At 39.9% G+C, this 24,511-nt stretch overlaps 1 protein-coding gene across 1 annotated transcript; it reads right to left on the reverse strand.

The window, feature by feature from the left end:
• Positions 1–6,910: 6,910 nt before the first annotated feature.
• Positions 6,911–10,088, reverse strand: LOC141333850 (uncharacterized). Its single transcript, XM_073838999.1, has 2 exons — positions 9,864–10,088; positions 6,911–8,748 (listed from the first exon to the last, which is right to left on the reverse strand). Exons 1-2 carry the CDS (start codon positions 10,033–10,035, stop codon positions 7,595–7,597), a joined length of 1,326 nt encoding a protein of 441 aa, XP_073695100.1. The 5' UTR covers positions 10,036–10,088; the 3' UTR covers positions 6,911–7,594.
• Between the last annotated feature and the right edge of the window lie 14,423 nt (positions 10,089–24,511).

Below are 24,511 nucleotides of genomic sequence, written 5' to 3' on the forward strand. Positions count from 1 at the left end.
ACAGCCGCTGTAAGTTCCAAACGAGGTATGGTCACAGGTTTCAACGGTGTTACTCTGGACTTACCCAGCAAGAAAGCTACATGTACCATGTTTGCACTGTTCAGCATCTTCAAATAAGAAACTGTGCCATAACCAGCTTCACAAGCATCAGCAAAGTGATGTAAACAAGCATGAGTGGGCAGTCCAAAATCCATGGGTTTAAAACATCTGTTCACCTGGAACTCTGCAACTTTGGCCAACTCAAAAATCCAAAGGTTCCATTGTCTTTGGAAAAGTGATGGTATATCGTCATCCCAGCCTAAAGTCTGTCTGCACAACTCCTGTAAAAGCATTTTAGCAGGCAGAATAAGTGGAGCAAGAAAACCCAAAGGATCATAGACAGAGCTTACCACAGACAGAATGCCTCGCCTTGTACAAGGTTGATTTTTCAAGGAAATCTTGAATTGAAAAGAGTCAGCTTCCACACTCCATTGCAGACCTAAAGCTCTTTCAACGGGCAACTTATCTCGATCTAGATCCAGTTGCTGTATATCCTTGGCTCGGTCTTCCTCAGAGACTGACTGCAACACCTTGCGACTATTGCTGATCCACTTTGTCAAACGAAAACCTCCTTTCTGACATAGAGAGGTGAGATTTTTAACCATAGAAATAGCCACTTCCTCAGAGGAGACACTCTTCAAACAATCATCAACATAGAAGTTATTGTTGATCGTTTCAATCACTTCTAATGGGAAGTTAGCTTCATTGTCCTTTGCTGTTTGTTTCAAGGCATAGCATGCGCAGCTTGGAGAAGACACCGCTCCAAAAAGATGAACCGTCATCCTGTATGTAATGGGCTCTTTAGTCAATTCTCCACCAGGCCACCACAAGAAACGAAGAAAATCTACATCCTCCACAGCCACTTTAACTTGATGGAACATCGCTTCTATGTCCGCCATGAAAGCTATTGGTTCTTGCCTGAATCTCAGCAATACACCCACCAAAGAATTGGTAAGATTAGGACCTTGCAACAGTTGACTATTAAGTGATGTCCCTCTGTATGTTGCCGCACAGTCAAACACAACTCTTAATGATCCCTTCTTGGGATGAAACACCCCGTGATGAGGAATGTACCAAACTTTGCCATCCACACGATCAAGTTGGTGATCTGGTACCTTCTCAGCATAGCCTTTGTTTATAACATCAGCAAGAAAATTTGTATACTTTGCACAAAACTCTTGGTTTCTTTCCAATTTCCTTTTTAGACCATGCAGTCGTTGCTTAGCAACACAGAGGTTATCAGGTAGTATGACATCAGTCTTGAATGGTAATCTTAGGCTGTAATGTCCATCCTGGAACGTGACTGTGTTGTCCATTAGGCTCATGAACCGAAGATCTTCCCTTGACATTTCGCTTTCTTCAGCAGTCCTTTCACTGAAATCATGATTAAACTGATTGTTAAGCAGCTCTTCCAATTTAACAACTGAAATTCTGTTAACGTTAACAACAGAATGCCCTTCTTCATTCTTATGGTCACCATTTTCCTCCACAGTCCCATTGACAACCCATCCCAATAGGGTCTTAATGGCAAATGGCCCATTACCATGACTGTTTATTATTTCATATGGTTCCATTACATTAGCAGCATTAGTTCCAATCAGTAAATCAACACCTGCTTGAATGTACGGTATCTTTACCTTGTCCAAGTATGACCACTTGGATAACTCCTCTTGAGTAATGATGTTCTGAGAGTTAACAGGCATCTTTTGCTGTGTATAGACGGCAGGAAGTGGGAAGAAATGATTGGTGCATATACCACTGATTTCCAGTCCGTTAATAACACTGCAAGACACAGACTGTTCCTGACCCATGGTGCGAAGGAGAATGTTGACTTTCTTTCCACTCAGATTTAGCTCATTCTTTAAGTGCTCTGAACAAAAGGTGGCAGAACTTCCCGGGTCCAGAAAAGCATATGTCTGCATTACTTTGTTACCTTTAACTGTTTTGACTTGGACTGGTATAATGGACATCAGACTCCTTTCAGTCCCGGCCCCTGTGTGACCACAAGTTTGAACAGAAACTACCTTGCGTTTCTCCTCCGGCTCCTTTACAGTTACCTCTTTGTGATATATGTGCAGGATTGTGGGGTGTGTTTTTCCACATATGTCACAATTCAGACGATGCTCACATTCCTTACTCAAATGTCCAGTCTTTAAACAACCGAAACAAATTCCCTTGGATTTCAGGAATTCGATCTTGTCTCGTTGGGTCCTTTTCTTCAATGCAAAACACCTTTCCAGTGGATGTTGGTTTGTACAAAACAAACAGTTTTCATTAGACGTCGACACAGAACAAAATCTTTGCTGTGATGAAGCATTGCTAGACTTCTTAGCTGGAACAGAAGCAGCAATATCAGTGGCAAAACTATTTCTCATAAAGGGTTTGCGGGTTTGACCTCTGGATATACCTGTGCCACGCTTGTCTTGGATGTCTCCAAACACAGGATCAGATGCCATCTTAACCTGTTTTTCAATGAACTCAACAACATCATAGAACCTTGCCCTGCCATGACCAGACTCCATAATCTCACAAGCCTTAGCTCTCCATTGCTCTCTCAGCTTGTAAGGTAACTTCAATACAACCATTTTCATGTTGCTAGGCATGTTAAGTTCTTGCATATATGACAGTTCATCCATTGTGTTGCAACATGTACGCAAAAACAAGGCATAAGCCTGTAATCCCTGCACATCCTCAGCCTTCAAAGTGGGCCAACCCAAAGCTTTCTCCATATAAGCAGTAGATACCTTGAACTCATCACCAAAATGTTCCTTTAGTAACTTTTTGGCCAAAGCAAAGCCTTTATCTGGGGCCATATATTGGCAACTGCGGACCAGGTCTTTAGGCTGCCCCCTTGTAAACTGCTCAAGGAAATACAATTTATCTTTTTCATTGGTTGTTTTCTGCTCAATGCCATGTTCAAATGCTCTAATAAATGAAATATATTGTAATGGGTCACCATCATAGACTGGAATCTCCCTTTTTGGTAGAACACGAGGATTTGCTTGCTGTTGAACAAGGTAAGATGTTAATTCCTCTTGTCTTGTCAGAACATCAAGCAAGGGATCACTCGGAGGAGGAAGAACGTGAGTACCATGATGAATTCCTAAGTTATTATGTGGCATTTGAGCAGGATAATGAAGAGTAGATTGTTCAGATGCATGGAATATTTGTTGATCGTTCCATCCTTTCCTATGATCCTCCATTACGACTTGAGAAACAGAGACACCAGCTGCTCCAGTTGCATCCACCGGCATTGAATTCACAGGCACATATTCATTTGCATTGGGATTTAAACATTTTGACTGAGAAGAATCAAAATTGAGGTTATCAGTTGCATTGACCACACTTTTTTCGCTCTTCTTTGATTTTGAACTGGAACTGTGTGAACATTTGCTTTGATTATCAGACCTTTGCAACACCGTGATCTTCGCTACTGAAGCTGCTATTTGAGCATCCAATTCTAATTGCTCCTTTTTCCGTCTCAATTCCTCCTCCTGAACTTCAATGGCATGTTTAGCCTTCAGTGCAGCAGCCCGTGTAAGAAGTGCGGCCTTTTCCGCCTCTGCTTGAATACATGCAGATGATACAGAAGAACTAGTGCTACTGCTGCGTGAACTGCGTTTACTACGTCTGGAGGTAGTACAAGACACATTTGAGACACTGTCTCCAGGACCAACCTCAATCTCCAAGTTACACTCTTCAGATATTTTCTGACATTCTGGCTTGTCTGTTAACCATTTATTTACCCGGTCCAAGAAATCATTGTTTGATATCATCTTTGCTTTGAACCATATTTCATGTTTTTCAGCCTCATCAACCGGTAAAATAACCAACAGTGACTCATGAGTGTCTTTAGCCTCTGAACACAGCCTCTTAAAATCTTCAAAAGCCAAACGTACCTCAGGTTCATATTCTTTGTCCTCACATATTAACCTATTAATTGATTCTTTTAGTTTCTGAGCCTTATTTAACTTTGACTTTCTTAATTTTTGCAAGGTGTCAAGTTTTTCTACCAAAGCTTTAGCTGTTAATTTAACTGGTCTTTTTTCTCTTTCAGACTCATCAACACCAGGCAAACCTTGATCTGTCACAATAACCCCATCAGAATTCATACCTTTTTCATTTTCCATTTTGCAAACAGTTGTGAACAAACAGAATTAACCCCAGATGAGCAATTTCAGTCAGAAAGTCACTGGCAACCAATGCATTGGAATTACGCTTAACCTTATTGTGTGCACACATAATTTCCTATGGCCATTGTAATACTGTTGCAACAAACGTACCTATAATCCAGTTTATCGGACCTGAAGAAACGACCGTGCAGCGTCCACGACCATGCAGCAAATCCGAAGAAATACGTTCCAAACGAGTCAAATCCAAAATTTAAATCCAAGGCGTCTTGACGAAGTGATGTCCTCAATTGCAGAAACAAGAAGCCTTTATCCAAGCAAATGACGTCCTTCTGTCCGAAGCAAACGTGTTGACTTTAATCCAGCGACGAATCAAACGATGCTCCACCATAACAAAGTGGCGTTCACAAGCCGTACCCACGCACGGGCCACTGGAAGCAAGTTTCCATACTCACTAGTGAAGCACAGTTTTTGACTTTGTGTAACGGCTTTCCATTAAGCCGCTGCCGTTGATAATTAAGTGAGCAAGTTTAGAACGCGTACAAACAGAGTCCATGCAAGCGGAAATAGATGCAAACTAATGTCTCTTTATTTTTGTGCTCCAATAGCGATTGTCTCAAACAACTTGCTGTGAGTATTCCTTGTTGACAAATATTTACCATTAAAGTCCATACCTTGAAGACATTGAAAAGATCATAATCCAGCACTACACGCTACTCTGCTGTGCGGTCAAAAACTGTGTGCTTCCTAATTACCAACACACACACACCTGAGTCTTACAATGGTGCTACAATTATATTGTTTCACACTGCCACCCAGTGGCCAAGTAAAGTTTTACCATTAATGGCTCCAACAGACATTCTTAACTTTTTAGTTAAAGGACTCCAGGAGAAAATCAACAGAGTCTGCAGAAATGCTAGGCATTGAAGATATAGCCTTCATAAATAGCACACTAGTGTTATCGTTAATGCATCTCTTTCTGACAGAGACTGATCTAGATTCAGTGGTAGCAGAGATCAGTATATCAAAGAAAATACAGAAGTGATCAGATAGTGCTACATCCTTGATAACAGTGGATGAAATGTTTAGACCCTTACTTATGAGTAAATCAAGAGTGTGTCCACGATTGTGTGTGGGCCCATGCACATGCTGAATCAGGTCAAACGTGTTCAAAACCGTTATAATTTCTTTTGTAGTTTTGCTTTCTGCATTGTCTATGTGAACATTAAAATCCCCTGCAATAGCAAAACAGTCAAACTCTGAACAAATCATTGATAGCAGTTCTGTGAACTCTTCAACAAAGGCTGGAGAGTATTTTGGGGGCCTGTAGATAATGATAAACAGAATGCGTGGAGCACCTTTCAGTGAAATCCCTAGATATTCAAAAGACATGTACTGACCAAATGACACTTGTTTGCATTCATAGACATCTTTAAATAGGGCAGCTAAACCACCTCCCCTTTTGACAGCTCTGCAGACATTCATGAAAGTAAAGTTAGAAGGAGCTGCTTCATTTAAGACTGTTGCACTAGAGTTGTCTTCTAACCATGTTTCATTTAAAAACATAAAATCCAGGTTGTTTGTGGTTATAAAATCATTGATCAGAAGTGATTTATTTTTTAGTGAGCGAACATTTAACACACCTGATTCAGATAACCAGCTCATTAGAAGTGAGGTCCGTGCAGGAACTGTGATCCGATTGACATGGTCCCTGCAAAGTGTTCATTGATCCCTGCTCCCTAAGCGGGGGAAATCTGTTTACTATACTTCGAAACATTCATTCACATATTTGCGCTACGTCACCGCATGTAGCGCCTTCTCACACAGATGAAACTTACTAGAGAAGTGTGACATAAGTGCATCTGTAAATAAATGCATTTTAAATTTACGTCTTGCACGCTTTAATGACCTTCAAATGGAACACATACGCTCGCTTCGAACTAATGAATAATGGCGGAATATCCTGTGATGTCCACTTCGAAGGGCAGTAACGTTGGAATAGAACAAACGTCGGAAGCGATGCGTGAAACACACAAAATGTGCAGAGCGGTGGGTCGCGAGGACTGGAATTGGGAACCGCTGGGTTATGGTATGGGTTGGCGTATCTTATTGACAACGAACACAGGTGTAATTTGTTGATGGCACTTTGAATACTGTGACAAAATCCTGAGGCTCATTGTTGTGCCATTCATCCACGATCATAACCTCATGTTGCAAGGATCTGTACACAATTCCTGGAAGCTAAAAACATCCCAGTTCATCCCAGTTGCATGGTCAGCATACTCACCAGACATGACACCCATTGAGCTCTGGATCTGTGTATACATCAGCTTGTTTCTGCCAATATCCAGCAACTTTGCACAGCCATTGAAGAGTGGGCCAGCATTCAGGCTACTACCTAATCAACTCTATGCAAAGAAGAAGTGCTCACTAATACAGATTAGACAGATATGTGAACAATATTTGAGAGAAAAAGGCCTTTTGTGTACATAGAAAAAGTCTTATATCTTTAAGTTCAGCTCATGAAAAATGGGGGCAAATACAAAAGTGTTGTGTCATAATTTTGGTCAGTGTATTTGAGAAAAAATTTGTCACAAACCTGGTTTGAACAATCAGATATATTTGCAGAAATATGTACATTTCTGTTCTGCACTACTTAGTATAAAAGACTATTAAATCTCTCAAGATCTCAGCAGATAATAAATAAACAGATTCAAAAACAGCATTACCAGCTTCAATAATCAGCTTCAGTGACAGTTTATTCTCCTCATAAGGCTACAAAATTTCTTGAAAATATGAATATATCACAACAGTCCTGATATAAACCGCAGGAACATAGATTATTCAGTCCTTCAGTCATGTAGCTCTGGTGCAGCATCACAATGATCCTGACACTGAGAATGAGTTGCTCTGGTGTGGTGATATTTTACTGGACATTACTGATGAAAAATGTACCATTGCTTACCATTGAAGATACCATTATCAAATCAAATGAGTAAAAGAGCTCAGGTGAGAACACAAAACACTCTCTAGTCATCTATAAGTGTTTGGCTTCTGTTACATTTCCTCCTATATTCCCATGTTCACACTTAATGGGACCCCAGTTATTACTCCACACCTCCATATTTTATTTCCTATTTGAATCATTGCTTATATATCACTTTATTCTTATGCTGTTTGCTATTACAAATTACCATCAATCCTCCATCTTCAAGTACTTTTGTACACTTGATCTCATCTGCTTGTTTCAACTCATTTATTAATGCAAATACACTTTTAACTTTTGTCTCGTTTCTGCAAGTCTTACCACGGTGATGGCACAGCAAAGGCTTCACTCTGGTGTTATTAAATGACTGTCACACTGATGACAAAAATACAGTTCTCTCATCTGTGAAACCTCATGTTGTATTGAAGTGCTGCTTTATTTAGAGTTTTGTTCCAGAGTGAACTCTCATGTGTCTGTTAAGGGTTCCTTTTTGGTTGAAACTTCTTCCACATTGTTGGCAGGTAAAAGGCTTCTCTCCAGTGTGAACTCTTAAGTGGTCTTCAAAGCGTCCTTTATAATTAAACCCCTTTCCGCACTGAGGGCATGTGTAGGGTTGCTCTCCAGAGTGAATTCTCATATGGACTTCAAGGTTTTCATGTTGATCAAAACTCATTCCACACTGATCACACGTGTAAGACTGATTTCCAGTGTGAACACTCATGTGTCTGTCAAGGTTTGCTTTTTGGTTGAAACTTCTTCCACATTGCTGGCATGTAAAATGCTTATCTCCAGTGTGAACTCTCAAGTGTCTGTCAAGGTTTCCTTTTTGGTTGAAACTTCTTCCACATTGTTTGCAGGCGAAAGGCTTATCTCCAGTGTGAACTCTTAAGTGGTCTTCAAAGCGTACTTTATAATTAAACTTCTTTCCGCACTGAGGGCATGTGTAGGGTTGCTCAGTGTGAATTCTCATATGGTCTTCAAAGAGTTGTTTTCGATGGAAACTCTGTCCACACTCAGGGCATGTGTGGGGATTCTCTCCAACGTGACTCTTAACATGTGTTTTAAGATTTTTTTTATAACCAAAACACTTTCCACACTGTTGGCAGGTGTAAGGCTTCTCTCCAGAGTGAACTCTCATGTGTCTGTCAAGGGTTCCTTTTTGGTTGAAACTTTTTCCACATTGCTGGCAGGTAAAAGGCTTATCTCCAGTGTGAACTCTTAAGTGTTCTTCAAAGCGTCCTTTATAAATAAACTTCTTTCCGCACTGAGGGCATGTGTAGGGTTGCTCAGTGTGAATTCTCATATGGTCTTCAAAGTGTTGTTTTTGATGGAAACTCTGTCCACACTCAGGGCATGTGTAGGGATTCTCTCCAAAGTGACACCTAACATGTGTTTTAAGATTTTTTCTATGAATGAAATGCTTTCCACACTGTTGACAGATGAAAAAACTTCTTCCGGTCTTTTGAGTCCTTTCTCTTGAGGAAATCTTTTCAGTCAGTGAACAACTAAAAGATTTTTCTTCATTTGTGAAATCATGATCTTTCTCTTCCATTTCATTCAGTACGTCACTCTCCTCTTTCAGTGCCCTCAGGTCTAAGGTGAAAAAAGACAAATAAAAGTTAACAGTTTAATGACAAAAAACAACAGACAACAAACCATTCAAACATGTAAAGTGTTTCAATTAATATACAACTACATCCTATATCCACTAAGCAACTGTAAGAGGTGTTGAGTCTCACTGTACTGTTACCCTTTTAGCCAAAGCAACAGAGGGAGCTCACAAACAAGAAATCACAGTTATATGAGTTATATGAAATGTATGACATATGCGAATGCAGAATATAAACAAAAGCACATGGAGGACAAATAAATACTTTAATCATATATTATTTAATCTTCATCAAGCAGTCTTTAGCATTGTGTGTAAAACATATCTGCCTAGACCATAATTCCCATCGGGTCGCAATCGTACATTAATTTGCTGGTGTTTGAAAATTAGTTTTGCCATTAAAATTGTTTTAAATGTTGATGGTAGTTGATAGCTTCATATGAAAATGTGGGAAATAAACAGCGGTGCTGACTTCTCGGATTAACTCCACTTTTGTTCCTTTAGCCCCAATTGGCCCAAGATATTTAAAAGATAAGTCATATGTGAGGTTGACGAATGATAGGCAAATGTGTTTATTTCCTGCCCGATATACCGTTATTAGGCCGACCTCAAGGAGCAGCTGTTAACAATCTGTTCAATAATGACATGGACCATTTTTACTGTGACTGACTAAATAACAAAATTTTAGATGACTAATCCTCTTCTCGATGACAAACATTCAGTGAACTATTAAGGGGGCAGCACTAGTCGAGTGAAAGTGATGGCAGTCACCAGACCTTATTTTGCATATGTCATAATTACATCAGACTAAGTTGGACCACATGCAAAATTTTTATTTACCCATTACATATAAAAATGTTACTCAATCCTAGCGGTCAACATCAACATTTCAATATTAAAAGAGACACAGGTTTACAAATGCTGTTTTTAAATCAGAGCACTAAAAGAACTTTAAGAAAAAAAATGAAGCTGAAATTCTTTTGAAAAAGAAGCTGCAGGAGGACAAACAGAGTAGAAAAACACCTGCCAAAGACAAATGAATTGAGAAAATGTACAGGACAGTTCATAGAGTAGTCCAGCTTTGAGAATGAAAACCAACCTGTTTGTTCATCAGTATCTTCATGTTTGACTCTGAATGTATCTTTAATCCTCATGTCTTCATTCTCCTCTTCAATAAATACCATCTTTGTTTGTTCATCAGTATCTTCATGTTTGACTCTGAATGTTTCTTCAATCTTTATGTCTTCACTCTCCTCTTTAATAAACGCCATCTTGATAATAGTGTCACGTGGATCTCAGTTACTCATCCAAGAGTTTTTTTCTGTTTGGAAACGTTGCCCTGTTTAAGATGAGAGTCATTAACAGAAATATAAAAAAAAGAAAAAAAAAAAATTAAATCTCTGTGTTCATCTCATTCAGCTCTAGTTCAGTAGTCAGTGCACTAGTAAGGGAATCAGAGTAATAGTTAATGGACTTAAATGATCTGATTTAACAAACACTCAAACCTTTTAACTTACTATTCCGATTTGATTAACATTTAATGATTAGTATATTACATTTAATCGATTACACAATTGCTATTGTTTTTAAAGGTTGTCATCACAACAACAAAACATTTGCAATTGTTTGTTAAAGTTGTTATTACACATGTTTGTGTTTGTTCTCGTTGTATTTACACTAGTGATGCGCGGATGGCGTTATATCCACGGGCGCTGCGGATAATCCGCGGGTCGGGTGGGTCGGGTAATAAAAAAATGCATTCTGATTATTTGCGGGTGGGTCGCGGTTGGATGAGATAAATCAATAATGATGCAAATATTAACTACATTTTCTAAAACTTGAACGTGTTTTAAATACGTTTTTCATCAGGCAGACGATTTCATTTGTGTGCGTGTGTGTGTTTGCCTGTTCTAGAAATTTTTGGTGACAGAAACGGTGACATTCCATATAAAGTTTGAAGGGAGTTATGCCTGTGCTAATGCTATTGAGTATGGTAATGCAGCGGTGTAGTGCATTGGTCGCTTTGCGTTTACCCACGTCTCTGATGCGCATCATTCAGTAGTGTCCTGCATTAGCCAAAATCATGACAGCCCAACACATGAATAGCTAATTCAGTCGCATGTTAATAAATTGAAATATTCCCTAAAAACACCCAGTAAAGACAGTGATGTGGTCAGGACCGTGCGGCGCCGGCTTCTTTTGAAATATATTTGACGATTGTGCCTAATGCGCCTGCTCTGTCCACAGATGCTGCCTGTTCATTCATACGCGAAAGCATGTCAGGCTAGGCGCACAGTGGTATAATAATAATTACTATTGATTACTTATTTGAATCAGTAGATTATAATGAAAACAATACCTTAAAAATGAAAAGCAGATTTTTACGATCAGACCTTTCTTAAACTGGTGAACCCCTGTAAACTTCAGTCCAAGCATGCGTTCAATTAGTAAGTTCAGAGCGGCTCTAATACAGAGAAAACCCGACCGATTTCGTCAGAGATTGCGGAGAGTCGCATCCAGATGTCAGTTAACGTTATTCTTTTCTGCATAAATCTTAAAATCATGAGTGATAAACGTATATAAGTGTGCAGCGATTTGCAGATCAGCTGAATCAATCTGCTGTTTACATGAACCATCAATTTATCATATCATCATGCAAAACTAAGAATTACAATAAGTGTAATATGACGATCGGGTGCGGTTATCTAAATCAGAGAAAAATATAGGTGCGGGTGGGTGGCGGGCGGATAATTTATTTGAAGCTGCGGATTCGGGTGACGATTGAGCCCATTCGCGCATCTCTAATTTACACAGTTTTGAGCAGCAGGGGTCCATTCTCCGTACGTCGCTAACTCAGTTAGCTGGATTTGATTGTTGTGGATTTGTCCTGATCTTGGATTGTTTCGTTGTTCGATGCGCATCTCGAACTTGGTGTCATAGCAACAGGTCCGTAAACTTAAACCTGCTCGGGAGCAGGTTTATTTAATGTAAACACGATTTTGGCTGCGCTCCTGGCGGGTTGTGATTGGTTGAAATGGCGAGGTCACATCTGATTGGTTAAAAAGCAAGACTGATGGGGACTGACTCGCGTAGGAAAAGAAAAGTATCTTGCAAGAAAGTGTAGAAAATAATTACGACGATTCACACACGAATGATGACCACAGCTACACACACACACAATATTTATATATATATAATCACTACCGTTCAAAAGTTTGGGTTCAGTACATTTTTTTTGTTTTTTTTTTTGTTTGTTTTTTAAGAAATGAATACTTTTATTCGCCAAGGAGGTATTAAGTTAATAATTAAATGTTTATTAAAAGTTAATAATAAATAATTTACATTGTTAGAAAAAATATATTTTGAATAAAGACTGTACTTTTTAAACTTGTTATTCATGAAAGAATCCTAAAGAAAAAAAATCACAGGTTCCAAAAAATATTTGCAGCACAACTGTTGATATTATCCAACATTGATCAGTCTAATAATAAATCAGCATATTAGAATGATTTCTGAAGGATCATGTGACAATTAAGACTGGAGTAACATCTGATAAAAATTCAGCTTTTCCTCACAGGAATAAATTATTTTTTAAACTATTGAAAATTAAAAAACATTATTTTATATTGTAAAAACATTTTGCAATATTACTGTTTTTTTCCTGTATTTTAATTCGATAATGCAGCCTTGATGAGCATAAGAGACTTCTTTAAAGACTATTACAAGTCTTACTGACCCCAAACTTTTGAACGGTAGTGTATATAAAAATATAAATAAAATAACATATTAAGGAAAAAACATGTAAGATGGGCAGCACTAACGCATTTAATTTGTTCACTACTTTTGCCAGCCCTCTCTCCTGGCTTTTGCAGCATTTGCTGTGTTTCCCTGTGTCTTTATTAAAGTTTGAAATTCTCCATAACCCTCTAATAAAAGCTCTTGCTCCACTTGAGAAAAAAATTGAGCTCGCTCTTTTGCCATTTCGTCAACCAATCGCAGGGGGTGTGATCAGTGTTTCTACTAAAGATACATATCGCCTTTTATTAGCACGATGATCTCATCTAAGATGTGTCATTTCATCTCGGATGTATCAAGCAACGTACCCAGAGCCGTTTCTCGATATGCGTTCTTGTCTGTACTTGTGTTCTTGTGAAACATCATCAGTTGTCGCCCAAGTACTGTTCCAATTCAAAGTTCACATCTAGCAAGTACAGTTCAAATCCCCGGATGTGTTCTTGCTCCACCCCTTTTATCAAGGATGCGTCAAGAGGAGACTTGTGCGAACTTGAGGCAGCCATGTATTCCAGAATGCATTTCGCACCAATCAGTGAGCATTAATGGCGGAGGAGAAACCCCGCATATTTTTCAAAATATTACTGTTGCTGTGTCATGAAATGTAGGTTTAAGAGTATTTCAGGCGATAACGTAGTTGTTTAAAACTAAAATCTGCGGTTTATTTACAAAGAAAGCCCCTATTTGAAAATTTGTTTAGCCGGTTTCGGAGAGTTCCAGGCGAACACCAGGTGCTTAGTGGTCATGTATCCCGCAGAGAGAGCCTCACCACGGCTAGTCTTTCTGATGTTTGCCGCTGGTCCTGATGTCTCTGTAGTGGTTAAACCAGAGGTATAATTCGTTTTGGGTAAATCTAACAGCTAATTTTTGGTCTCATGAATCTATTATTTATTCCAGGTCATATTGTTTTGACTGAGGACAAAGTTATTCAACGCTGACTTTTTAGCATGCATTTGACCGAATTGTCTGCTTTTGTCTTTATTTCCGATAACATACGTCTCTTATACTTTATACTATTATAATGGCTGATATTGTTCATTAAAACTGATATTTGTCAAAAAAAGGCAGAGTTGTGCTTGTCATGTTTCATTTTATTATACATAGAGTAAAGATGTATTATACACAATGCACAAAAAACACATATTAATATGTTTTATTATTTTTAAAATGAGTACGAAAAGAGAGTTGTGGTTTATATTTTGAAGAAACAAAGAGGCAGTGGTGTTTGATATCACTTCCTTTTATTGTAATTATTGTTTTGTAACGCATTGCATGAACCACATTTTTGTCGCTATTAATATGTTTAACGTTAAATGAAACAGAAAAGAGGCAATGCTGTTTTATATAAAATATTTAGTTTCACTGTAATGTTGTACATTCCTTGAACTACATTTTTACAGCTATTAATATGTTTAAATGACAACGAAAAGAGCCGCAGAGGTGGTTGATATCATATTTCGTCTTATTGTAAATACATACAGTGAAGATAACCGGAGTAGAAAAGGCGAGCTGACTGACGTTGTCAAGTACACTGCTGTTCCATTTGCAGAAATGCAGGAATTGCATCCTTATGTCCTCAGGAGTTCGTACTCTCAAGTCAAACTTCCAAGTCCAAACTACGAAGGACGTAAGTCCGAACTTTGCGAACTTGGTATTGAGAAACGGCCCAGCTAGGTCTCTCAGCGAGCGGCGATTAGAAACCGTGAATCATTTTGTGAATCAGCTGACTCAATTGACTCGGAGTTTGTAATTCGTGTTTCTGATCTGAATCACTAACAGAGAGAGAAATCAGACTGATCTGTGGATGCGCGCCTTTACTCACAAAATAACGTTCATTATTAGATACAATATTACAATATTACACGCAATAATTATTAAGTTTAAATCGCCTGTAAACCATATAAAATAGACTGAACGCGCATGAATTTAAACACTTTAAATGATGAAGACTACAAACCTTTCTTCAACTGAAACCATTCACTGATGCAGGAGCGCGCCGCAGCCTTATGACGTCACACCACCAGATCAAAAATAAAAGTCCCGTTCACGCGCTTCTGTGTCTAAAATCCAAAGAGTGCATAGATATTTACAGGGAACACATATGAACGTTATGTCAATGGTTATGTCATATTTTTTTCTTGGGGAAATACATATTAAAGTATATATATAAAGAGTGAAATGATAAAAATATTGTTTTACAAATATTTACAATGTTGAAATTTATAATTTAATTCCTTATTTATGCATTTGTTTGCATTTATTCATTTATATATTTATGACAGTGTTTATGTCCACAATTGTTTCTTTCCATGTTCATTTAATATTTACTTAATTTCATATTTATTTCTGCATTGTGTACATTTATTTATTTCCTGACTTATTTACTAAGACATTTATTTAGACCTTTCTTTGTCAGCAAGGGAGAAGCTAAAGGTTGTGTAGTTGTCACTTTTCTGTCTCTCACAAACCTTCATGCTAAACTTTATTTTAGCTTGTTAGAACAAAATGTGTCTTATAGGAAGCTGAGTGTGGACTGAAACCGAGCCTCCACGTGTTGCCGAAAAAGGTAACCTGAGACTAATTGAAGGAGTGAAAATGTAAAGCATGTGAATGATAATGATTAACTCACTTCTGAAGAGTATTCCAGCATTTTTGTTCTACCACTTCCAAAACAACCACCTTTCAAAATTTTGGGGCATCTGAGTCCCTGCATTTAACATTTACAGTTTTTTTTTTTTTTATTATTATTATTGGTTTTGGTACTATTTTCATATGTGTGCATTTTCATTCAGGAACATATGAGTGTAACTGAACTGCAAAAATTTACACAACAAATATAACACTTATGTTCAGACAAAAAAAAAAATTTTTTTTTTATTTTTTTAATGAAAATCACTTTCACACAATTAATCAAGCTGGTGATTAACATTGGGCCATACATTTTCATCAACATCACAGTTCAGTTGTTCAGGCACCATGGGAAAAATCTCCTGGCATGACGAATCCAGGCTTGACATTGCTCAGCAGTTATATCACGTTTCCCCCACGTTGTCCAGGGACTTGGATGGTTGCCTTTTGTCCAATAAGGTTACGTCCTCTGCGTCTAGTTTTTAACAGATTGAAACCGGCCTCATCAACAAAAATATATTTGTGATGATTCACAGCAGCGTCCAGCTCCATCACCCACTAAAATGATAATTTGGTTAGTTTTTTTTACTACTAATAGTTGTCAGTACTGTTACAGTAATTGCATGCCAGTTTAGTGTTGTACCTGAATATATTCTGAACGCAGTTGTTCCGGACATTGTTTCTCTCAAAAGGAACCAAGTAAATTTGTTTCATGGAAACCTGGTGCTTCTTCAAAAGCCGGGCAATTGTTGGAAGGCTAATTGACCAAATGCATGGAGCGTTCTTTAGAACTTCCGCATAAAGATAAGCAGCTCGTAAACTTCCGCTGAAGCTCATTTTATATGTGCTTTATATTAGGTGGACATTCTTGAGACTCATCTACTGCCTCGTTCTTATCAGAAACTGAGAAAAAATATAATTGCAAAATTATAAACAATGTTAGCGGCATGAACATTCAATTTCATATTATTTAACAACAAATAATTTAAAGGCAGAGCCTGGTAATCCTGTACTGTCCGTATCTGCATAGTTGTACATTTAAATGCTGACAGCTAAACATTATCAAAACGTGTTTATACTAATCGTATTCTTGATAATCAGTAACTGCCTTCATTGTCATGAACACATTTAAAAAATCTTGCAATATTTTAAAGCCATTATTATTTTCTAACTCTACAGCTGTGAAATAAAATGTACTTCAAGGACTCACTTTTCATTCATAAAAACGGCATGGAAAAATGACTTTTCACGGAAAACAACGTCTATTTTTTGGCTAAAATAATATGGAATTACCCATATAACCAATAGATGGCAGCAGAGGATTAATTATTATGCAGCTGCCTTTTAACCTCCCTCTATTTTTCAAGATGTCTTGCTTTTAGATTTATTATAAAATTACTGGTATAATAAATTGTAGTACTTTTACCGCCCCTACGTGTGTGTGTGTGTATATATCTCCAATGTTATAATAATATTTTTGGATCAATGAAGTTTTGCTGTCACTAGTGTAACCAAAATCTGTCAGAATTCATATAATAAATATAATGTATTTCTCAGATTCATATATACACACATAAGAGGTCTTTTTGTAAAGGTGAAATTAAGATGGCTTCTGCTGACACGCTTTTATCTTTCCTAGAAAATAATGGATAAAGTGAACCAGTGTTATGTATTGATGAAAGAATTCCCTGATAAAAGCATTGATGTAATCCCAGACAATTGGGTTTTTGAATAAAAAGTGTTATTGGCCAAACTACAACCCAGTGAAATTAAAGACAGCAGTGAAGAAAGAAGAACCTGTACAAGATAGATGGAAACTCTTTGAGCCTGTTTGACTGCGTAAAAAGTGTGGTAAGAATTGGGGCAAATAATACAATTTTTTAAGGTCCATGCGCTTATTACTATACATGCTTTGATGAAGAACTGTATCTATCATCTATGTCTTTATTAGTAGAAACCCTAGAGAAATCACAGAAGTTGCTAAAAAATATATTTTTGTTCAGGGAGCTTGCTAGAGAAAGACAGAGGAAAAGGCGTTTGCTGAAGAGCTCACAGGTTTCTGCTTTACTCCAGGAGTCACCACAGAATTCACCATTTAAAACAAGATGAAAAAACGTACAGTTCTAAAAAAGATTGCAACATCACCGTGCCTTCTACCAGAGAAAAAGAAAAAGAATCATGTGACCGCCCCCACTGCTACATATGATTATGTCAGGGACTTCTTTGAGAGAGATGCATCTCTAGGCAAGCACCAGGAATGAGGGATGTGGTCACAGTAAGAGAGGGAGGAGTGAAAAAGAAAATCCAGAAATGGCATTTAACAATGTCTATTCTAGAGGCTTACCGCTACTTCAAAAATGAACATCCGGAGTCTATAATTGGACAATCTAAATTTGCTGAGCTTCGACCATCTCATGTGCTCCGGTCTTCAGACACTCCAAGAAATGTGTGTCTTTGCCGTTATCACGAAAATATTAAGCTAGCCCTGAACTGTCTGCAAAATGTCATCCCAAGGCAGGCATTCCAGAGCACACAGGATTTTGTTGAAGCTGTGGCCTGCAATCCAGCTAGTCCCAAATGCATATTAGGACAGTGTGCTGAATGCAGGGATGGCAAGCTCTTGGAAATGCATACCCTCTGTAACATCCCAGAAGAGGACAAACAAATAAGGGTGTCCTGGTATGCATGGGAAACAACAGATGGGCTTCCAAATAAGGTCCAAACAGTGGCACACTAGGTTATGTACTTAATTTTCTCAAGACATTGGCTACAAAAATTGTGCAACACTGTTTTGTTAAAAAAAAAAAAAAAAAAACAAAGTGGATTTTTCCAGGCCAAAAAAACTGCAGGCAAAAGCAGACCAGGAAACTGTGTAGATTTGCTGCAAGTAGATTTTCCAGACCAAGACCAGATCCAGTCAGCACACTGGCATCAGAGGCAGGTCACCTAGTTTCCCTCAGCCCTGTGGTCTGATGGAGAGCCAGAGTCATATGCCATTGTGAGTGAGGTCCGTGGCAACATTCCTCTCCAAGATTGTGGTGGACATTAAAATGAAACATCCTGCAATAAAAATGATTCACATATTTAGTGATTGAGCTGCTTCTCACTTTAAGAACAAGTTCATCTGGTGTTTCATGTCAGCTACATTTAAGGAGCTGTTTCCAACTTTAAGAGTACAGTGGGACTTCTTTGCCATGAGCCACGGCAAAGGTGCAGTGGATGTTGTGGGAGCAACAGCGAAGCGTGCAGTTAACACCGATGTCTTCTGCAGACAGGCAGTTCTTGTGACAGATGCGGCTTCATTTGTAGCTTCTGCCAGGAAGAGCTGCCCAAACATTAACATCAAACTCATTACATCCAACAAAATCACAGATTTTATACAGCATCATAAGCTGGATGAGAGATGGGCCATTACAACAGCTGTTCCAGGCACTCAATCAATCCATCACTTCAATATCTCTTCTAAATTTGATCCAAATACCAACTCCACCATTTCAGATTTAACAGTACTCGATAACGGTACAATTTACTTCCTAATTAAACAAAGCAAGACAGACCAAGCCAAAAAAGGCCACCTCATCTACATCTTCAACCTCCCTTCTCCAATCCAACCCTACCAGTCCATCCTTCAGTTTCTCTGCCTCAGAAATACCCAGGCTAAATCCCCCCGCGAGCCCTTGTTCTTAGACGAAGCCAAGACCTGCTAATACAGAACAAGATGGTGCCGCGGATGGCAGCCTCTGTGCTCAGCTCTCCAGCTGTTTTAGTGTTTTTGTTCGTTTTTCCTGTTTTTTGTTTTGCAAACCCGATCAGTTTTACAAGGGATGAACTGCTAAACATTAGGCAGAACATACCACAAAATCTCCTACCGGTTTTTGACTACTCGGACATTTTGCTCAACATCATAGTTGGCGGAGCGGCGGCGCTTACCAAAGGCTTCAGGACGCGCAAGCGGGGGAAGCGCGCCGGCGCGCTCGTGAAGCTTCGTCAGCGTGGATTCAGGATGTCACTGCCAGGCATACATTTGGCGAATCTCCGGTCTCTACCAAACAAAACGGACAAACTCCTTCTGCTCTCCCGGACAAATAAGGACTTCTCACACTCTGCTGCTCTGTGTTTCACGGAAACCTGGCTGAACGCGGCTATACCGGACAGCGCGATTCATCTCCCGGGATGTCAACAGTTCAGAGGAGACCGCGACGCAGAATCGACGGGGAAATCGTTTTACATCAATGAGAGGTGGTGTACAGATGTATCTGTGTTAAAGAAAATATGCTGTTCTGATGTGGAAGCGCTTTTCATAAACTGTAAGCCGTTCTATTCGCCGCGAGAGTTTTGCCCGTTCATTCTCGTGAGTGTTTACATTCCACCGCAAGCGCACGTGAGCCTGGCATTACAGAAACTCGCCGATCACATCACAGAGACGGAACAACAACACCCGGATTCTGTTTTAATCATTCTTGGGGATTTTAAAATACAGACAGCACGTCACATGTCCGACCAGAGACAGTAATATATTGGACCACTGTTACACCACAATAAGGAATGCATATCACTCTGTCTCACGAGCAGCTTTGGGACTCTCTGATCACTGCCTGGTTCATCTTATACCAACCTACAGGCAACAACTTAAATCTTCTAAACCTGTAGCTATGTCTGTAAAGAGATGGACCAGCGAAACAGAGCAGGTTTTACAAGCATGTTTTGATTGTACTGATTGGAGTGTTTTTGAAGCTGCTGCTACTGATCTGGACGAGCTTACAGAGACGCTTACTTCATATATCAGTTTCTGTGAGGATTTATGCATTCCTACCAGGACTCGCTTAACTTACAACAACGACAAACCATGGTTCACTGCAAAACTCAGACAGCTTCGTCATGCCAAAGATGATGCTTATAGGAAAGGGGACAAAGTCTTGTATAAAGAGGCCAAATACACACTGGAAAAGGAGATCAAAGTGGCAAAGAGAAATTATTCCGAAAAGATAAGGAACCAATTTCATTCCAGTGACTCTTCATCAGTGTGGAAAGGTCTAAAATACATAACCAATTACAAGACATCATCCCCCAGCACTTTGCAAAATCAGCAACTGGCAGACGATCTGAACGAGTTCTATTGTCGGTTTGAAAAGACACCATTTACACCTCCAACATCACCCCTCTCCCCCACTCCTGCACCTCCCATTCAAATCAGTGAAGATGAGGTGCGCAAGGTCTTCAAAAGGAACAAATGAAGAAAGGCACCAGGCCCTGACGGTGTGACACCAGCCTGTCTGAAAACCTGTGCTGACCAGCTGGCCCCCATTTTCTCACAGATCTTCAATAGGTCTCTGGAGTTGTGTGAAGTCCCCGCCTCTCTGAAACGCTCGGAAATCACCCCCATTCCAAATAAACCCAAAATAACAGGACTTAACGACTACAGACCTGTGGCGCTAACATCTGTCGTCATGAAGTCGTTTGAAAAACTGGTTCTGGCTTATCTGAAGGACATCATCGGACCCCTACTGGACCCCCTGCAGTTTGCTTATCGAGCAAACAGGTCCGTAGATGATGCAGTGAACATGAGTCTACATTTCATACTGCAGCATCTGGACAAACCAGGGACTTATGTGAGGATCCTGTTTGTGGACTTCAGTTCAGCCTTCAACACTATCATCCCAAACCTCCTCCTGCCCAAACTAACTCAGCTCTCTGTGCCCACGTCAGTCTGTCAGTGGATCAACAGCTTCCTGACAGATAGGCAGCAGCTAGTGAGACTGGGAAAATTCTCATCCAGCACCCGTACTATCAGCACTTGCGCCCCTCAGGGTTGTGTCCTCTCCCCACTGCTCTTCTCCCTGTATATTAATGACTGTACCTCCAAAGACCCCTCTGTCAAGCTCCTGAAGTTTGCAGAAGTTTGCAGATCGGCCTCATTCAGGACGGTGACGAGTCTGCTTACAGACAGGAGGTAAAAGAGCTGGCTGTCTGGTGCAGTCATAACAACCTGGAGCTCAACACGCTCAAAACTGTGGAGATGATCATAGACTTCAGGAAAACCCCCCCTGCTCTCCCCCCACTCACCATCATGAACAGCACCGTAAACACAGTGGAGTCATTCAGGTTCCTTGGAAATACCATCTCTCAGGACCTGAAGTGGGACATTCACATAGACTCCATTGTGAAAAAGGCCCAGCAGAGGCTGTACTTCCTCCGCCAGCTGAGGAAGCTCAACCTGCCACAGGAACTGCTGAAACAGTTTTACTCTGCCATCATTGAATCCGTCCTCTGCACTTCAATTACCGTCTGGTTCAGCTCAGCTACCAATTCTGATCTCAGAAGACTACGTCGCATAGTCCGGACTGCTGAGCGAATCATTGGTACAACCCTCCCTACCCTTCAAGATCTCTATTTTTCCAGAGTACGAAAAAGGGCTGCCAAAATTACTCTGGACCCCTCACATCCAGCACACTCACTTTTTGAACTGTTACCATCTGGTCGGCGCTACAGAGCGCTGAGCACTAGAACGACCAGACACTGAAACAGTTTCTTTCCTCAGGCAATCCATCTCATGAACACTTGATCGTGGAACATACAACACTATACATTCTTTATTCATTTTTCCGTTATTTATTTAAAGCACATACTTACTTCCATTCAAAGGTCTTTGCTATTTTTGCACATTGTCTGTCTTGTATACTTGTATATTGTTCTTTTTATAATATGTATCGTCCTGTCACTGTCATTCTGTAGCACTGTGGAGCTCTGTCACAAAAACAAATTCCTAGTATGTGCAAACATACCTGGCAATAAAGCTCATTCTGATTCTGATAGCTTCTGGTTCCAAAAACATCTCAAGTCCGTCCTGCAATCATCAGGCATCCCAGCAGGAAATTTCTCAAGCCACTCTTTTCGCATCGGGGCAGCAACATCAGCAGCCCAGAAAGGCCTCTCCAAACAGCAGATCCAAACCCTAGGAAGATGGTCATCAGAAGCCTTTCAGAGCTAAATCAGAACTAGCCAGTCACATATCAAAGAAGCCCACAAAACCCTCATCGGCCCATAAGCCATCCAAAGTAACCTTCCTACTCCAGGTCTCCCTATCCCCCTGCCTGGTGCAATGCTAGGAGTATTGATCTCCCATCGTTGCCATGTGAGCCCTCCCAGGCGGGTCTTTTCTCCCTCCCGGCCGGGGGGCCTAAACCTACACCTTCCCCTGCCTGGTGCAACACTATGAGTCTTGATCTCACATTATTGCCATGAGAGCCCTCCCAGGCAGGTTCTTTCACTTTCCCTTCCCGCCCGGCCGGCCAGACTCTATGCCTCCTCCCCCCGCCTGGTGCAACGCTAGGAGTCTTAATCTCCATAGCTGCCATGAGCGCCCTCTCAGGCGGGCTTGTCTATCCACCCTCCCGCCCAGTGGGCCAAACGCTATGCCTTCCTCTGTCCGATGCAACACTAAGAGCCGTGATCTCCCATCATTGCCACAAGAGCCCTCCCAGGCAAGTTTTCCATTCCCGCCCTGTGGGCCAGACTCTACGCCTTCACACTGCCTGGTGCAATGCTAGGAGTCTTGATCTCCTATCATTGCCATGAGAGCCCTCCCAGGCAGGTTCGTTCATTTCCCCCTTCCCACCCAGCGGGTGGGCCAAACGCTATGCCTTCACCCTGCCTGGTGCAATGCTAGGAGTCTTGATCTCCCATCGTTGCCAAGAGAGCCCTCCCAGGCGGGATTTTCATTCTGCCTCCCCGCGGGTGAGAGCCCTCCCGGTCGGGCCTACATACTCGCCTTGATGGTTTATCAGTAACCCTCCACCACCCCATCTCCTCACTCCGAGTTCTCACTACTCCTATTGGGGGGTACTCTGGGTTCGAGCCATCCCCGAGCTCGGAGCCCTTCACCGGACAGCACGCCAAACATGCATTTCTATTCTCCGGCTAATTATATGTTACCGCTAACTCGTGAAACAATGACAGAGCGGGATTAGTCTACATCTTACCTGAGATGGAAGATAAAGCTTGGGTGACACCTGACCAAGTGATTGAGAATTTTAACCCAAGAGTAGACAACAGAGGGAGGTATAACAGAGGTATCACTTTGCAGAGGCAGTCTTTGAAGAATAGAAAAAAGAAAAATAGAAGTCATCTAATTAATCACATTTGTACTCATTTGATATTTGGCATGTTTATTTTGCCTTAATTTATGTTTTACATGATCTTTTACATTTCATAATTTAATCTAATAATGTATAAAATAATTTTATCTGCACAAGATTTAATAACATTCAAAAAGTAAATACTACGTGTACAATTAATTTTAATGTATTAATTCATCTTAAATGTATTTTTCACGATTGTTCATAACAATATATACTATTTGCTAATTTTTTTTGGACATCTGTTTTACAGAGAGCTCTTGTTGCTACAAAATCCTTAATGCTTATAAGTCCAAATGTTGGCCTATATTTTCAGTTATTTACCTTTCAAGTATTTCTTAATGGCATTCACATTAAACAATGAATGAAAATACTGTATATTTGTTATATGTCTTAATCTTCTTACATCCAAATGCCAGCCATTAAACTTGGTAAAACATAACTGCTGAAGTTATGTAATCTTTTGAGACGATAAATAACTTTCCAGCTTTTTTGTGCATTTACCAATGTAAACTGGGAATAAACATTGCCATCAAACGTAAGCAATCACTGTGGCACAATTGTATTTTGCCACTCTCCACACAGGCCTACACACTAACAAGCAGACAGTGCTTCAGATGACCTTGGCTTGTTCTGAGTGGAAACCAGCGACCTTCGGAACTTGATAAACAATTATTAAAACTGATGATGTATTTTAGCAGTTCTATATTACTCAGGGTCTGAAGTAGGGGAGAGTGGGGACGGTTGGCCCCTGTGGCATTAGCCAGAATGCCATGCCTATATCCAGCTGGAACTGAAACGCCGTCCCCTCTTCACTCCCCAGACCCCATCTCCTCACATCTCCCCCATTTCCAGCCCTTTATATAGGCCTATGTGTATAAATCTCAATGTGCAATATTACGACTCTGTCGGTTGTTGTATTTACTTCTATAAAGATACTATACAGTCTGTAGTCTCTAGTCTCATATATTGTCTGTGGTACATGTTCTTTTCCAACACCAGTCAGGAACAATGCTCATAATTTCACTGTATGCAGAAAAATACAAAGACAATAAAGGTTTTTAATTCAATTCCATTTGAAAGCTTTATTTAGATATTTAAAACAAAGCCCAAAACATCATGGCTTTTAACTATTAAAGCTAAAAGAAAAAAAAAAGAAATCTTATTCAAATTCAATCATTTTGACCACAAA

The sequence above is a fragment of the Garra rufa genome, chromosome 4 (assembly GCF_049309525.1).
Source record: "Garra rufa chromosome 4, GarRuf1.0, whole genome shotgun sequence".
Taxonomy (NCBI): Eukaryota; Metazoa; Chordata; class Actinopteri; order Cypriniformes; family Cyprinidae; genus Garra; species Garra rufa.